At 37.0% G+C, this 17402-nt stretch overlaps 1 protein-coding gene across 1 annotated transcript; it reads left to right on the forward strand.

Annotated features, from left to right (window-relative positions):
• Nucleotides 1-9429: 9429 nt before the first annotated feature.
• LOC148550618 (uncharacterized) lies at nucleotides 9430-15748 on the forward strand. The gene is made up of 2 exons (XM_088494556.1): nucleotides 9430-11283; nucleotides 15566-15748. The coding sequence occupies exons 1-2, from the start codon at nucleotides 9430-9432 to the stop codon at nucleotides 15746-15748; spliced, it is 2037 nt and encodes a 678-aa protein (XP_088350682.1).
• The last annotated feature ends 1654 nt before the right edge of the window (nucleotides 15749-17402 follow it).

Consider the following 17402-nt stretch of genomic DNA (forward strand, 5'->3'; position numbering starts at 1 on the left):
CCTTGTCCAGCGACAGTAGAGACAGAGCAGGTTTACAGCAATGATGGAGAGCAACGAAACCCTTGCCCAGCGATGACTAAGCGGTTGAAACTCTAGCAATAGCGGCGTAGAAGAGCATAGCGTGACGGGAGAGGAACCAGAGCCCTGGCCCCGCGACGGCGAAGAGAAAGCTCGCGTATGCATAGAGAAGATGAGGGGAGCAGCAAATGGTTGGCCTAGCAGCGCCGGAGCAGCTAAACCCCGGCAACGGCGGCGATACACCAGCGTCGGCGGCGCGACAAACCCTAGCAGAGAGAGAGATAAAGAACGACAAGCCCATCACGATAAGTCTTATAGCCACAACACGATGGCAGCGGTCGCCCTCTTCCCTACCTCCCTCTTCTTCTTTTCGTTTTCTTTCTTCTCCTTCTTTTGTTCCTTTTCTTGATTTTAATTTTAACCCAAAATATTAAGGACGAAAAAAGTACTTAACTCAAAGTACATATTTTATACGTGTAAAATAATAGATGTTAAGATAAAGATATTTTCACAAATTTTACAATACAACTCATATTTTTATATACCAAGTTCCATAAAATAAAATAAAAAATATAATATAAAAAATTATCAAACCAATTTTTAAATAAAATTTTTAACAGATAAGATTGGAATCAATAAATAAACACAAATATAAATATCAAATTAATCGAAATCATACTGCATTATTGCTCGTGTGAATTTCCAATACTTTTGAAAATCGGATATTGACAACATTCTCATGATATGAATTTAAAAATTGTTCAAAATTTTCGATTCTTTTTAACCAAGGTATTGTATTCAGCACTTGTAAAATGGATATGGGTGCTGATTTTTTTTTTTCCAATTTATCGGCAGATCACATATGCAATTTTCTATTTAAGTGTTGAAATTTAAATTGAAGATTTGAACCAGTAATTATATTTACAGTGCATTAATTATCAAACTAAAATTATGAGATTTGTCTTTTATTATAAAATATTATATTTTTTTGTCTTTTCGATGGTGATTCTCAGAATATGTTAAAATCAATTAGCATTTATTAGAATTATTTAGTATATCTGAATATTTATTATAGAATATTACGTCTTTATTATTATGATTCTTTTAGCACCTATAAATATTTTTTTATATTGTATCATTCCAGACAACTTGAACATACTCAATAATACATAAATTCTTTCTCCAGTTTAGTCTATTATTTTTAATATGGTATCAGAACTATGGTATCCTCCTTGAGGAGGATATGTTGTTTTTCTTCTGGTGAAATCATTATATTTTTCATATTTTTTTCGTGCGATTTTTTTTCATTCTCTTTTGTCAATGTTTTGATGCTTTCTCACCTAATCGATTAGTTCATTCACTACTTACTTATTGTCATAGAGAAACCATATATTTTTTGTCACCTTCTGATAGTTTGTCATCTCTTTACACTTTGTCACTTTTTCAGCAGTTTTTCGGCAGTTCGTCATCTTTTCAGCAGTTTTTTTGGCAGTTGGTCACTCTTCCAGCAATTGGTCACTCTTCCAGAAGTTCTGTCTGTGTTTTTTTGTGACAATTTCGTCTGCGTTTCTTTTTGATAGCGCTTCCTTCAAACAGAATATGGTAAATAGGGATGGAAGTGAGCCGAGCTGAGTTGAGTTAGACCAAACTCAAGCTCGGCTCATGAAAATTGAGCTTGGCTCACGACTCGACTCATTAACCATCGAGCATATTTCTTAAGTTCAAGCTCGGCTCATCGAAAACTTACGAGCTGGCTTGAATAATAGGAACATAATCTATAATTCTATATCAATAAATTATAACTTATATATTTTAAAAAATATTTAAAAAAATTAATTTTATATATTGTCTATCTATCAACAAATTATAATTTTTTTTATTTATGTCATACATCAAAATTATATATAAAAAATAAATATAAAATTTTAAATAATTAAGATCATTAATATATATAGAATTATATATTACTATTTTATATGTATATATATAATATTAAAGGGTAAAGTACTAAATTAGTCTCCTACATTTGGGTGTAATCCTATTTTGGTTCTTAAGGTTTAAAGTGTTCTATTTGAATCCAAAAAAAATTTATTTAGCTTCAATGTAGTCCCACCATGAGGTCAAAATTAAATAATTAACGGAATGTCCTACATGACAGTAATACGAGAACAAGGTCGATAATTTGGAGAATAAGTACAAGCTCCAGAGACACAAAATAAATTGTGAAAGCATCAATACATTTATTTATCATTCTTCTTACAATTTAAATGAAATATTTTCTATAGAACTAAAGGGAATGATAAATAAATGTATTGATACATCCACGGTTGATTTTGTACCTCTTGAGCCTGTACTTGTTCTCCATATTATTGACCTTGTTCTTATTCCGTTATGTAGGATATTCCATTAATTATTTAACTTTGACCTCACGGTGGGACTAGATTAAAGCTAAATGAAACTCTTTTGGATTCAAATAGGACACTTTAAACCTTAAGGACCAAAACAGGATTACGCCCAAACATAGGGGACCAATTTAGTACTTTACCCAATATTAAAGATATAGATTAAATGCATATAGAATATATGTATTAATAATTTTATTTAGAGTAATTCTCTACATACAAGTGATTTTCAATACAAGTCATACAAGTCATTTCTTCTTCTTCTTCTTCTTCTTCTTCTTCTTCTTCTTCTTTCTTCGTGTCTCTTTTTCTTCTTTTTCGCAATTTTTCTCTCTCGTTATCATCGTCATCAACACCACCTCTTTCTCCCTCTTTTTTTTATTGAAATTGCTTCTCCTCTTTTCATTTTCTCTTTCTCTTTCATCAAAATCACCAGAAAAAACGAAGAAATATTATTCAAGGTATTGTTTTACTGTTCTTCTAGATTTTTTTTAGATTGTCTCTGTCATGTGCCTAATCTTTAACCAACAAAACATTAAAAGATTTCAAGAAGAAATATACCGTCTCCCCCTATATTGGGTGTATTTCTTAAATCCTTTGGGTGTATTTCTGTAATCCTTTGGTTGTATTTCTGTAATCGTTTGGTTTATTTCTGTAACTGTTTGGGGTATTTCTATAATCCTTTGGATATATTTCTGTAATCGTTTGGGTGTATTTTTGTAATCGTTCGGGTGTATTTCTGAAGTTTCATCATCTTCAAAATAATTTCAAAGCTTGATTTCAGAAACCATGAAAAAAAAAAAAAACAGAAGAAGATCGAAGGCAAAGAGAGAACGCTTTTCCATACAAATCATACAAGTCATTTATATTCACGCCGTTTTCACATTTTTGTGTGCCTCTTCTTCTTCTTCTTTTCTTTCTCTGTGTCTCTTTTTCTTCTTTTTCGTAAAAAAGGAAACGAAGATAAAACACGCGAAGATGGTTCAGTAACGCGTGTGTTAGGCTCAACTTGTAAGATTTGTAAACAAAAATGACTTGTATGTGTAGCACTATATATAAAATCAAGTCCGTCCACGAGCTAGTGAATTGAGCTTATCCAAACTCAAGATCAGCTCATTTAATTTATGAGCTTAATTTTAGGCTCATATTCGATTCATCAGCTCACGAATTCAACTAATCAAATTATTAATGAGTCGAACTTAAACTAGCTTATGAACTGGTTTGAGTCACTTCCAGCCTTAATGGTAATATATATTAACATGCATAATCCAATTAATGCAATTAACCATGGTTATATCAATGGATATATCCCATTGACGAGGCACGTGAAAAAATTAAGTTTTAAATGCTAGGTGTAAGATTGAAAGTGAGTCGAGTTAGATCAAATTTAAGTTCGATTCATGAAAATTGAGTTTGATTCACGGCTTGGTTGATCAACAATTGAGTCTATTTCTTAAGCTTAAATTTGATTTATCGAAAGCTCACAAATTAGCTCGAATTCACGAGCGGGCTCAAATAATAAGAATATAATCTATAATTTTATATCAATAAATTATAATTTATATATATTAAAAATATTTAAAAAATCAATTTTATATATTGCATATTTATCAATTATAATTTTTTATTTATGTTCTACATAAAAATTATATATAAAAAATTATTATAAAATTTTAAATAATTAAAAATATTAATATACAAATACGTCTCTTTTATTCTTTCTATTATAAATAATTTAACTAGATTTATCACGTTTTATTTCAACATCCATTCAACCTACAATAAATAAATCAAATACATATATATATATAGCGCAAGCTCACGAGTTTAATTTATTGAGTTATTAACGAGTTGAATTCGAAGTAATTCATGAGTTGATTTGACTCACTTTTTAACTTAACTAAATACTTTAATAAATAATATTAAAAATAGAAAATTTAAACTGTTTTTGACTATTTATTATTGTCCCATAAACATTTCTGACTATTATTAGTATTTTTTCATATAAATCACTCAACAGCATGAAGACAAGTATGATCCTACCAAAGCCAGAGAAACTAATTAAAGACCGACCGATATATACAAGAAAAAGAACAAGAGAGGAACTATAAATGAATAAAAAATTAAAAATCATCATTTTATAATGTAATACAGAAGAAGAATATATTTTATTCGTACATTTAAATCAAATCTACTTTAAAGATTTAAATTTGATTTTAAATCCAAAATAAATTGAATCAATTCGATGTAAAATTAGTGTATATAATTTTATAAATTTTATATAATAACTTAATCACATTTTATCTTTAATTTAAAAATTAAATTTAATAAATAATATATAATATTTATATAAAAATAAATTATTCTAAAACAAAAATTACAATATATAATAAAAAATTGAAATATAAAGATATACTATTTTATTATGAAATATATATTTTAATTATAGAACATCTGGGTTAGATTTATCTAAAATATAATTCAAATAAACTAATTTCAAAAATTATATCAGATAAAAAAGACAAATTTTTCTTCAATAAAATAGTTTTTTAAAAATGTTAGATACACATTAAAAAATTAAGGTAATTACTCAAATAAAGATGATAAAAATATTTTCGTATGAAGATGTTTTGTTTAAAAATATAATTTATTTATTTAGTTACATTTTAAACAAATACAAACTTTTATAATATATCAAAATCTAACTATACAATCTATTATTAAAAAAAATATTTTTATATAAAAATAATTATAAAATTTTTATTATAATATTCACTAAAAATTAATTCTTATATATTTATATATAAATATATATTATTTAATTTATTTTAAAATATATTTTAAATAAATAATTAATTTAATAATTAATTTTAATATATACCTAATAATATCATTCGTATATTTAGGTTTGGATTCGAATTTCAAATGGAGCCCGAACACAGCTCGCTCTGAAACATAAACAAGTGAATAAAAATCAAAGTGGCGATTAAAGCAGTTCACGGCTTGGTTTGTTGCAAGTAGATGTAAATGCATTAAAGGTGCCATGAATAAAATTAAAGTATACTACGTACTATGGCGTGAAACAAAGATGAGGAAGAGATGTACATGGTGATTCCATTAATAACGGTGGGGGTGGGGGTTGACATATGCATAACAGTATGAGTAACAGTAGTATGTTGCGAGTACCTTAATGCATGAGTGAGAATGACCATGAACGATGCCATTCTGAGACACGACGCGTCAGTAAATAAATCTAATTCGCAGATATCTTTGTCGGTGACTTGAGAAGCATTCTGTCAAAGGATTTTGGACCCACATCACTCTTCCCCATCTGCAATTTGCATTGCCTTCGTTTACAGATATAACATAAAGGAAGCATTTTAATAGTTTTGAATTAATCTAATAATTAGTTTATTTAACTTCTTAAATAAGCAGAATTTAAATTTTATTTTGTATATATAAATTTATTAATTAATAATAAATTATTAAATAAAAATTAATTCATTATGAATTAATCTTAAAAAATATTGTAAGAAATTAAAAAAAAATTCAGTATTATAAAATCTAAAATATTTCAGTATTTTCAATTATTAATTTTAATATAATATATATAATTAACAATAATATTCCGCATTTATGTAATTTTCTAACTAAGTCAACCAAGTAATTTTTGTTTCATGCGCCTACCATTTTTTAATGTAAATCCGTTTAACGTAGAGCTTTTCTTTGTTCTTCTTCCTCAACGTAGAGCTTCTCTTCCTCAACATCTTTTTCTTCAACGTAGAACTTCTCTTCCCGAATCTAAAGTTTTTCTTTGTTCTTTTCTGCTCTGATTTCTTTGATTTTTTTTTCGTTTTCTTTAACATAAATCTTCTTCGTTTTCAGATTTTGATATGCATTACAATAAATAATTCAAGTTCAAATAAGTTGATTAAGAGAGATTTGGATTATTCTTCTAAATCGAATCAAGTGGATGAGGTTTTGGATTATTCACTTTTGAATTGAATGGAATGGAATGCAGTCGCTAAATCGTTGTATGGGAGGGAAGGCACCAAAAGGCATTCTTACCAATCAATGCGCATCGATGCAAAGGGCTATTGAGACTTGTATGCCAACAATAATTTACTGGTGATGTATTTGGTATATCATGAAAAAGATCCCGAGCAAATTAAACGGCAACAAGTGACACGAAGAAATCGAACAAGAGATGAGTCATGTTGTTTGGAACTCGTTTACAAAAGATGCATTTGACAGAAATTGGAATGATTTTATCATGAACTATGGTGTTGGAGGCAATAAGTGGCTTTCAGATAATTGAGGTTTAATTCGAATTAATTGATGTTGTTATTTTTTTGGTGAAAATGAGTATAACTTTCGGTTCATTCATGTCTGATTTTCAGTTCATTTGCAAAGCTATATGAAGATTGTCATTTATGGATTCCAGTTTATCTGGATTACCACTTTTGGGCCGGGATGAGAAGCACACAAAGGTGCGAGAGCATGCATATTTTTTTAACAAGTTTATTACACGCAATAGCTCATTGATTCAATTTGTGAAGCAATATGATAATTGCCTAGGAAGTAGAGAGCAAAGAGAGAGAGAATTTGATGCTGTAAATTTTTATACCGTGATACCGTGTGCAACAAAAATCACCAATAGAGGCTCAATTTCAGCACGGGTATACTCACGAAAAGTTCAAGCAAAATTAAGAGACAAGGTGAATTGCATCACAAGATCAACGAATTTCACTATAGGTTTTACATCATATGAAGTTGTAGAGCAGGTTTCTAACTCAGTATTTAACAAGTTTGTTGTTACATACGACGCATTATCACGCGAAATAAAGTGCCAGTGCTTGTTGTTTGAGTCAAGGAGTATACTATGTCGTCATTCTCTGAGTGCTTTAAGCTTTGAGCGAGTGGATAAAGTGGAACCAAAATATATATTGAAATGTTGGAGTAAGAACGTAAAGAGGAGGCACACACATATCAAGAGCAGCCTATATGAGCTTCTATTGGAGACAAGAAGCAAGAGGTTTGATGATTTGGTGTTTCGGTCGCACAATATTTACGAATTTGCGTTAGAATCCTAGAAGTTGACTGGAAATCTGCACCAGACTTTTGATAATGTCATGGCTGAGATGCAAGAATATCAAGCGAAAAATAAAGGAAAATGTTCGTTATCTCACGAAGACGCTACATTGAGTGATGTTAACGATCTTCAAAGCCCCCCACGTATTAGAACAAGAGGACGTTCCAAGAACAGACTCGGATCAAATATGAAAAAAAAGATCGCAAATGCAACAAAGAAAAAGAAAAAGCCAGCTCTAAGCGAGGTAACATTAATTTGCTTTTGATTAGGAAAAAATGCGTTTGGTCATTTTGCTAATATATGATTTATTTATTTATTTTTTTTTGCAGTTGAACCTTTTAGATGGTGGATTAATGATTTAGTCAAACTCCAGCCTTTATCATGCACATGTATGAATTATCCCAGAGAAGATTATAGAAGTTTCAGTTTTTATATTAATATAAATTTTGATTCATGTATGACTAAATTTTGGTTCATTTGGATTCTAGTCATATAATGAGGGTGAATTTTTTATTTATATTTTATTTTATTGAATAGTATTTTTTGTTTTTCAAATTAGCTTTTGCAATTGTGTTATGTCAAACAGTTTAGGTATTTTTGAAATTGAATAGTCATATATAATGAGGGGTCATTTTTTTGGTTCATTTTGTGTAATAATTTCGATTTATTTGTGTTTTTGGCACTCTTGAGGTTTGATAAATACATTGAATCCATTCACTGTGAACCTAGATTCATTCAAATTAATGCGATGTTAATACAACCCAGATATTTTCAACAAATAAATCAAAAGGAATTTAAGAAAAGATTTTTAAATATATACATTAACATTTACAACGAGTCAAAGAAAAAAGTATTTACCTCTTTACAATTCCTTACAAATTAGTGATAATTACAATTCCTTACAACGAGTCAAAGATTAACCTATAACCTATTTACTTTCTATATCTCTAGATGAGAATTTACAAAAAAGGCTTGAGAAGGCAGCGGATGGCTTTGGGAGTTGTTCACACCCTGGTTCGAGCTATCCGATCCGGGATGTTCTGTAATAAAGCGACCGACCTCTTCAGGTCAGGCTATCCGACCTCTTCTCAAAAGAGGTCGGATGAATCTACAGAAAAGCCCAGTAAAGGGCCCAAATAGAAGAACACGACCCAAATCCAAAGGCAGTCCAAGCCTATAGAGATAAGGGCGGTTTCCTTGAAGATAAGCTGACCTCAACTCAAAGATAAAGATAAGATAAGATAACTAACTTATCTTATCTAAAAACAGTCACTCTACAACCATTATAAATACACTGGAGCACCCAGGTATAACTCATACTCTGATTCTACTAAAAACCTGTTTAATACCCATGTTAACTTAAGCATCGGAGTCTCTTGCAGGTACCCCCCACCCTCCGGTGACAAAGGATCAGCAGTGCAGCCAGTCTAACAAGTCGGACATGACAGCTCCGGCCGCTACCCCCAGCCGGACACGTCATCTCCGACCAGTACAGGAGATCTCGACCGAGATCGACCTACAGTTTCAGGTAACCCTCGGAACATTGGCGCCGTTGCCGGGGAACCTAGAAGTCATCCCATCACCATGGCGGACGACCATGACAACGACCATGATTCAGATCTAGAAGATAGAACGCCGCACAAAAATGCGGACGCTACATCAAAGGACACTCCGGACCCAAACGGGGACAAAAACTCATCAAATCCGTTAGAGACGCTTCAAGATCATTTAAAGCAACTTGAGAAAGAAGCCCAACACCAGCGAGAAGCAGGAAAGGATCTGCAAAGAGAAATAAGGCGACGCCGGGAATTGGAGGATAAACTTCTAAAAATCGAAGCCGATCTCAAAGCCAAAATTACTCGATCCACCCCTGAGGATAACTCTCGCAAGGATCAAGATCCATTCACTAGGGAGATCATGAAGACCAAAATTCCAAAAGACTTCAAACTCCCAGATATGACTTTGTATGATGGCACCACAGACCCCAACCATCACCTCAGCAATTTCAGAAGTAGAATGTACCTCACTGACGCCTCAGATGCAGTTCGTTGCAAAGCTTTTCCAACAACCCTTACCAAAACTGCCATCAGATGGTTCGACAACCTACCTCCAAAATCTATCTCAAGCTTTGACGACTTAGCCAAAAAGTTCCTGGCCATATTTTCAATCCAAAAACATAAGGCTAAGCACGCCCCCAGTCTCTTAGGAATCAAGCAAGGAGATCGGGAAAGCCTTCGCAACTACATGGAAAGATTCAACAAAACATGCCTAGGCATACAAAGCCTACCAACAGAGGCCGCCATCATGGGCCTCATTAACGGCCTACGGGAGGGACCTTTTAGCCAATCTATATCAAAGAAATACCCCACATCTCTGGATGAGGTGCAAGAGCGGGCAGAGAAGTACATCAACATGGAAGAAAATATCCGACTTGGAAAAGCCTCGAGATCCGATTTCACCTACCGAGATAAAGATAAAGAATCCAAGAGGAAGGAAGATCGAACGGGAGAGAAAATCAAAAAGTATCATAATTACACCCCTCTTCGGGTGTCCCTTGTGGATATTTATAAAGAAGTCTGTAACACAGAAAAGATACCCCCAGCTCGACCACTCAAAGGCAAAAGAGGAGGAGGAAATCGGAACGAATACTGTGAATATCATCGAGTCCGAGGACATTCCACCAACGAATTCTTCGACTTAAAAAATATCATAGAAAAATTAGTGAGAGAAGGAAAACTAGATCGGTTTCTGTCCACCCGAGATGATGAGCAAAGAAAGAGAAGAAGGGATGAAGATGTCAGACGAGCTGAGCGATCACCTCGTACACCAGAAAGACACGTCCACATGATACACGGCGGATTTACAGGAGGAGGAATCTCCAAATCATCTCGCAAAAGATATCTCAAGGAAGTATATCATGTCGAGGGGAAGGAAGGAGAACCCGACATCCCTACAATTACGTTCACCAAAGAAGATGCATCCGGTATCATCTCGGGACACGACGATCCCATGGTCATCACCATCATACTAGCAAACGCAAATCTCCACCGCACGCTGATAGACCAAGGGAGCTCTGCCGACATCTTATTTAAAACGGCCTTCGACAAGCTTGGTTTAGAAGAAAAGGAGCTCATAGCATACCCAAACAGCCTGTTCGGACTGGGAGACACCCTAGTGCAACCACTTGGTTACATCTCGCTACACACAACGTTCGGAAGAGGAAACCAATCCCGAACACTCAAAATAGACTACATAGTGGTCGACGTGAGTTCAGCTTACAACGCCTTAATAGGTCGGACAACATTGAATCAACTTGGCGCAATAGTCTCAACTCCACATCTGTGCATGAAATTTCCAACTGCAGAAAGGATAACTACAATAAAAGCAGATCAAAAGATGGCACGCCGCTGTTATAATGAAAGTCTAAACCTCAGAGGCAGAGGAGAAGAGTTCCATACAATTGAGCTTGGTGGAGCTCAGAGACGAGAAGAACTCCGTCCACAGCCCGAAGGTGAAGTAGAGAAAGTTCAGATCGGAGATACCTCGGACAAAACAACTAATATTGGCACGATCCTAAGAGGGGACGCAAAAGAATTACTAGTACAGTTCTTACGAGATAATGTCGATCTCTTCGCATGGAAAGCCGCAGACATGCCAGACATAGATCCCAAGCTAATGTGTCACAAGTTGGCGGTCTATCCAGGATCTCGGCCGGTACAGCAGAGACGAAGAAAACTTGGGCCAGAACGATCCCAAGCTGTGGAAGAACAGGTACAGGCACTACTGGAGGTAGGATTCATAAGAGAAGTCAAGTACCCACTATGGCTAGCTAACGTCGTCTTGGTGAAAAAATCAAATGGGAAGTGGCGAATGTGCACCGACTACACCGATCTCAACAAAGTCTGCCCAAAAGATCCTTATCCACTCCCAAGTATCGACGCTCTGGTGGATGCCTCATCCGGATATAAATACCTCTCATTTATGGATGCATATTTCGGATACAATCAAATCTCCATGTATCCACCAGATCAAGAAAAGACCTCGTTTTTAACACCAAAAGCAAATCACTGCTACATCGTGATGCCTTTTGGTCTCAAGAATGCGAGAGCTACTTATCAAAGACTAATGAATAAAGTCTTTTCAGATCATATCGGAAAAATCATGGAAGTCTACGTGGACGACATGTTAATAAAGACACAAAGTGAAGAGACATTATTGTCCGACCTGGCCCAAGTGTTCGACACTATAAGGAAGCTTGACATGCGACTCAATCCTGCAAAATGCACCTTTGCAGTAGAAGCAGGCAAATTCTTAGGTTTTATGCTCACACAAAGAGGAATTGAGGCGAATCTGGATAAATGCCAGGCCATACTCAACATGAAGAGCCCAACTTGCGTCAAAGAAGTGCAACAACTCAACGGGAGATTGGCAGCCTTATTCAGATTCTTAGCCGAATCAGCGATAAGATCTCTCCCCTTCTATGCTACTTTAAGGAAAGGAAAGAAGTTCGAATGGATAATGGAGTGCGAGCAAGCCTTCCAGGATTTCAAAAGTTTCCTGAGACGACCACCTATCCTAACTCGACCACGAGAGGAAGAGCCACTCGTATTATACCTCGTGGTAGGAAGTCGGGCAGTAGCCTCAGCACTGGTTCGAGAAGACGACAAAGGGCAACAACCTGTATACTTCATTAGTAAAGCGCTGCAGGGATCTGAGTTGAACTACCAAAAAATAGAAAAGTTTGCCTACGCTCTCATACTGACATCTCGACGACTTCGCCCGTACTTCCAGGCTCACACCATTAAGGTTCAGACCAACCAACCCATAAAAGGGATATTGCAGAAAACAGATCTAGCAGGCAGAATTTTACAATGGGCAGTCGAGTTATCCGAGTTCGACCTCCAATATGAAGCTCGGACAGCCATCAAATCATAGTACTTAGCCGACTTCATTGCAGAATTCACTAACACCCTAGAAACCCCCACAGAATGGAACATCTACGTGGATGGTTCCTCGAATAAAACTGGAAGCGGTGCAGGTATGATAATAGAAAGCAACCAAGGAACCCAAGTGGAGCTTTCCCTCAAATTTGGGTTCTCGGCCTCAAACAACCAGGCGGAATATGAAGCGTTACTAGCTGGTTTGAAGCTGGCTAAGGAGGTGGGAGCTCAAAAACTCAACATCTTCAGTGATTCACAAGTAATCACCTCACAAATAACAGGGAGCTACCAAGCCAAAGACCCCACCATGAGAATGTATTTGGATAAGACCAGGGAACAGCTCGGACAACTCGGGGAATATAAGATCCACCACATACCCCGCGAACAAAATGCCCGAGCTGACGCGCTCTCAAAGCTAGCCAGCACCAAACCAGGGGGCAACAATAGAAGCCTCATCCAGGAAATGCTACAGAACCCGTCAGTCTCGGAAGAGGAAAAAGTCCTAGCCATAACAGGTCAGGATCAAGGATGGATGACCCCCATAATTAATTACCTCAAAACAGAAACACTCCCCACAGATGAAAAGGAGGCAAAGAGATTAAAACAGGAGGCACAGTACTACACTATCATAAACAACACCTTATACAAAAGAGGGATTTCAATACCATTATTAAAATGTGTGCCGACCTCCAACACAAGGGAAGTTTTAGAGGAAATACACAGTGGCATTTGTGGCAATCATCTCGGAGCATACACAAGCTCTCACAAAAAAAATACTCCGGACGGGATTTTATTGGCCAACTCTACAAAAGGAAGCTACAGAGTTTGTAAAGACATGTCCACCATGCCAGAAACATGCCAACTTTCACATCGTCCCGCCGGAAGAACTCATCAGCGTAACCTCACCTTGGCCATTTACAAAATGGGGACTCGATCTTCTCGGACCCTTTTCCCAGGGATCGGGACAAGTTAAATTCCTCATAGTCGGGGTAGACTATTTCACAAAGTGGATCGAGGCAGAGCCCCTAGCCAACGCCACTGCTCAAAGGAGTCGGAAATTCCTATATAGGAACATCGTCACAAGGTTTGGGGTTCCATACTCCATCACTACAGACAATGGCACCCAATTCACAGACGCAGGCTTCAGAAAGTTAGTAGCCGACTTGAACATAAAACACCAGTTCACCTCCGTCGAACATCCCCAAGCCAATGGACAAGCTGAAGCGGCCAACAAAGTCATATTAGCTGGACTGAAATGGAGACTGCAAGATGCAAAGGGAGCTTGGGCCGAAGAACTTCCACAAGTCCTATGGGCATATCGAACAACGCCACATTCCACCACAAACGAATTATTTCAATTAGCGTACGGAATGGAGGTAATGATCCCAGTGGAGGTCGAGGAAGGGTCGCCTAGAGTAGTCCACTACAATGAAGAAGCCAACTCTCAACTTCAAAGAGAAGAGCTCGACCTACTTCCGGAAATCCATGAAAGAGCTCGGATCAGGGAAGAAGCACTAAAGTGCCGAATGGCTTCGAGATATAATCAAAAAGTAGTGCCAAGAGGTTTCACTAAAAATGATCTCATCCTAATCCGAAATGATATAGGAACAACTCGACCCGGAGAAGGAAAGCTAGCGGCAAACTGGAAAGGACCCTACCGAGTCATAGAAGTACTTGGAAAGGGCTACTACAGATTATCCGAACTCGACGGGCGAGAGTTCTCCAGATCGTGGCACACCTGCAACTTAAGAAGGTACTATAGTTAGAAATAAAGGATACCAGCATGAGATGCACTCTTTTTCCTGAAAAGGTTTTTTAATGAGGCACCATGTTGAGATCCAGAAATTATCCAATTCAAAAGGATAAAAAATATATATGTACATATTTTCATGGTCTTTTAAATAAAATATATTAGACGATTCTACAAGTTTTCAAGACGCGTTAATCTGAAACATTCATCGTCCGATTATAAAGCAACAGATTGGAAAAAAGTAAAAAACAAATTCACTGTCCAATCACGATAAAGACCAAGAGAGATGAAAACCAAATTCATCTAAAGGTCGACTAAACGAGGATTTAATCCACTTTCTACAAATCAGCAAAGATGAAAACAGAATAATGCAAGAAGTTATCGAAAGTGATTCGGAGAAAGGACCTGACGAGGTCTTAATGGATTGCTAAATAATAACTTAAAGACTGGCCGACATTAAAAAAGTCGGACCGAGTCAACCCAAGTTATCAGCAAATTCCTGGAAAGAGGTCTGGCCCACCTTGTAAAAGAGGAATTGCTATAACTTAGAAGTGATCGACATAACGAAGTTGGTCTCCTACGAAAAACAAGTTATAAAAGTAATCCCTGAAAGAGACCTGACAAAGGTCCAAGAAAGAGGATTACAAAATAACTTAGAAGAGATCGACATGATGAAGTCGGTCTCCTACGAAAAACAAGTTATAAAAGTAATCCCTGAAAGAGACCTGACAAAGGTCCAAGAAAGAGGATTACAAAATAACTTAGAAGAGATCGACATGACGAAGTCGGTCTCCTACAAAAAACAAGTTATAAAAGTAATCCCTGAAAGAGACCTGACCAAGGTCCAAGAAAGAAGATTACAAAAATAACTTGGAAAAGGACGACGTAAAGAAGTCGGTCTTCCACAAACAAGTTATAAAGGTAGTCCCTGAAAGAGACTTGACAAAGGTCCAAAAAAGAGGACTACAAAAATAACTGGAAAGAGGACCAACATAAAGAAATCGGTTATGGATTGCTAAAAATAAATATAAGTAAGATCGAGAAAACCGAAATGACAGTTGGATCCACACATCCACAACCTCAAAGGATCCAAGCTACAAGCAATAAGTACAAAGCAATCCAAAGAGGCCGAGCAGCAAGGCTCCAGCATTCTCAAAACCCAGAAAGGTGCCAAGACAAGTGCAAACAAGCATGATATAAAAATACAATATTATAACAAGCTTCAGGGTCAGGCCCAAAAGCTTGAAAGTTACTTGTTATTTTTTCAAAATAAAAAGTTGCTAAACAAGCAACCAGAAGGAGTATCAACAGTCAGCAAAATATTCAAACTACAAAATAAAGAGTTTAAAAGCCCACAAGCCAGGCTATCTACACAACCAAAGATGAAAAAGTTCAGTTAAACATTAGAAGCCTTCCCAGTAGCATCAGCACGGGGAGAAGGAGGGCGAGTCTGAAGGGGCACCGCATCCACGGTCTCATCATCTCGATTCAGGATTTGACAGTCCGGATCGGATACGGGATGACCGGCCTCAGCAGAAGAAACTGAAGAACCTGACACTTTGGCAGCAAGCGCAGGGGGAGGTTCAACATCATCATCATCCGAGTCATCAGGGACAATTTTACCATCCCTCACAACATTGACCAGGCTGAAGAGAGACAGATCGACCTCGGGAGCCAAAACTTGAACCTGCTGCTTCAGGTTCTCATAAGCAGCATTCACGCTGCCGACAAGGTGACCTTGGAGCTCGGAATAATCAGCTCGGGCATTCTTCAACTCCTCCTTCAAACGCATTCCCTTTCGATAGGATGTGACGTAGCTGTCTTTATGCCTCAATGCCGTGTCCTCGACCAATTGCACAGAAGCCGCCAGAGCAAGGGAACTCGCCTTCTCATTCTTCAAATCCTTCTCCAGTTTGGCCACCTTCACCTCAAGCTCCTCCTTCAAGCCCTTCATCCGATCGAACTCCTGTTTTGCCTCTTCCATAAAAGCTTTGGTGGCATGGAGGGAAAGATTTTGAGCAGTTCGGTACAGGGCAGCTCCCATATGTGCCATTTTTACACTACTTCGAGTTATAAAATCCAAATGACAAAGGAGTGATACATCATCCATGGGGAGGACACCGTAGGGACCGATCTGCTGATCTACAAACTCGACCGCGTCAAAATCAGGGGCATCAAGGTTGAAAGGCTCAATTGTTTTTTGCTTCTTGTTGGGAGGAGCACCAAAAGTAGCTGCGAAAGACTGTGGAGGGTCGGCTAGGCAAACCCGAGGAGTGGGAATCACCTTCCTCGGCCCAGGAGAACTCGGCACGGGCGGCTTTACTTGAACTTGAGAAGATCCTTCTCCCGTTGCCTTGGCCGAGATATTTTGAGCAGCAGCAGCCTTTTTGGCCTTTTTGAAGGCCTTCATGGAATCATTGTTTTTTGACATCTCTGAAAATACAGAACCAACCACAGTAAAAGGTCACAATCACAAAAAGAAGAAACAAAACTAAGAAACAAGTACAGAAACAAGTCAGAGTGTACCCAAAACAGTTCGAACCAGGGACGGGTCATTCAAAAACCTTTTTGTATCAAGATGGGGTGGTTTCCCCCATAAATCTTCAAGAACAATAATAAAGGCCCGCTCAACCTCGTCAAGCATCTCCCATGTATAACGAGACACTCTCACATCCTTCTGCCACTCTAGAGGGAAAGCAGGCTCATCATTCTCATCAAGAAAAAAGGGGCGAACCCCCTCAACAGCACGGACTCTAAAGAAATAATTCTTAAAGTCCTTGAAAGACTCATCGTACATGGCAAAAACTTTATGACCCTGGGCAGACCTAAAAGAAACCCAGGAAGCTTTCTTTTTGGAAGAGGCACCAGGCTTGGCAGAAACAAAAAGATAAAGGAAAAGAGTTTGAGAAGGTGTTACGCCTAACTCTTGGCAAAGCAGCTGAAAGATCTTGATAAAACCCTAGGAATCTAGATGAAGCTGGGATGGGGCAATGTTACACGACCATAACAAGTCAGTCTCGAAAGCAGTAAATGGAAAAGTAATGTCCAACTGGCTGAAGAAATATTCATAGGCGTAGAAGAAAGGATGCTCCCCCGCGACCGAAGTAGGAAAACAAACCCTCTCATCAGAGTCGGGCGCTACAAGCTCATAATCCCTCTCCCGGGCACTGCTACCATAAATCCTATGACGTTTCCTCAGC

This window comes from Arachis ipaensis, chromosome B7 (assembly GCF_059453495.1).
Source record: "Arachis ipaensis isolate K30076 ecotype BB chromosome B7, ASM5945349v1, whole genome shotgun sequence".
Taxonomy (NCBI): Eukaryota; Viridiplantae; Streptophyta; class Magnoliopsida; order Fabales; family Fabaceae; genus Arachis; species Arachis ipaensis.

What these genes read in the sequence shown, in the direction of transcription:
- LOC148550618 (XM_088494556.1), top strand. Translation starts at nt 9,430, where the DNA reads ATGAAGACCAAAATTCCAAAAGACTTCAAACTCCCAGATATGACTTTG. An exon ending in CCCAAGCTGTGGAAGAACAG is followed by an intron (nt 11,284 to 15,565) that starts GTACAGGCACTA and finishes CCCACAAGCCAG; the next exon opens with GCTATCTACACAACCAAAGA.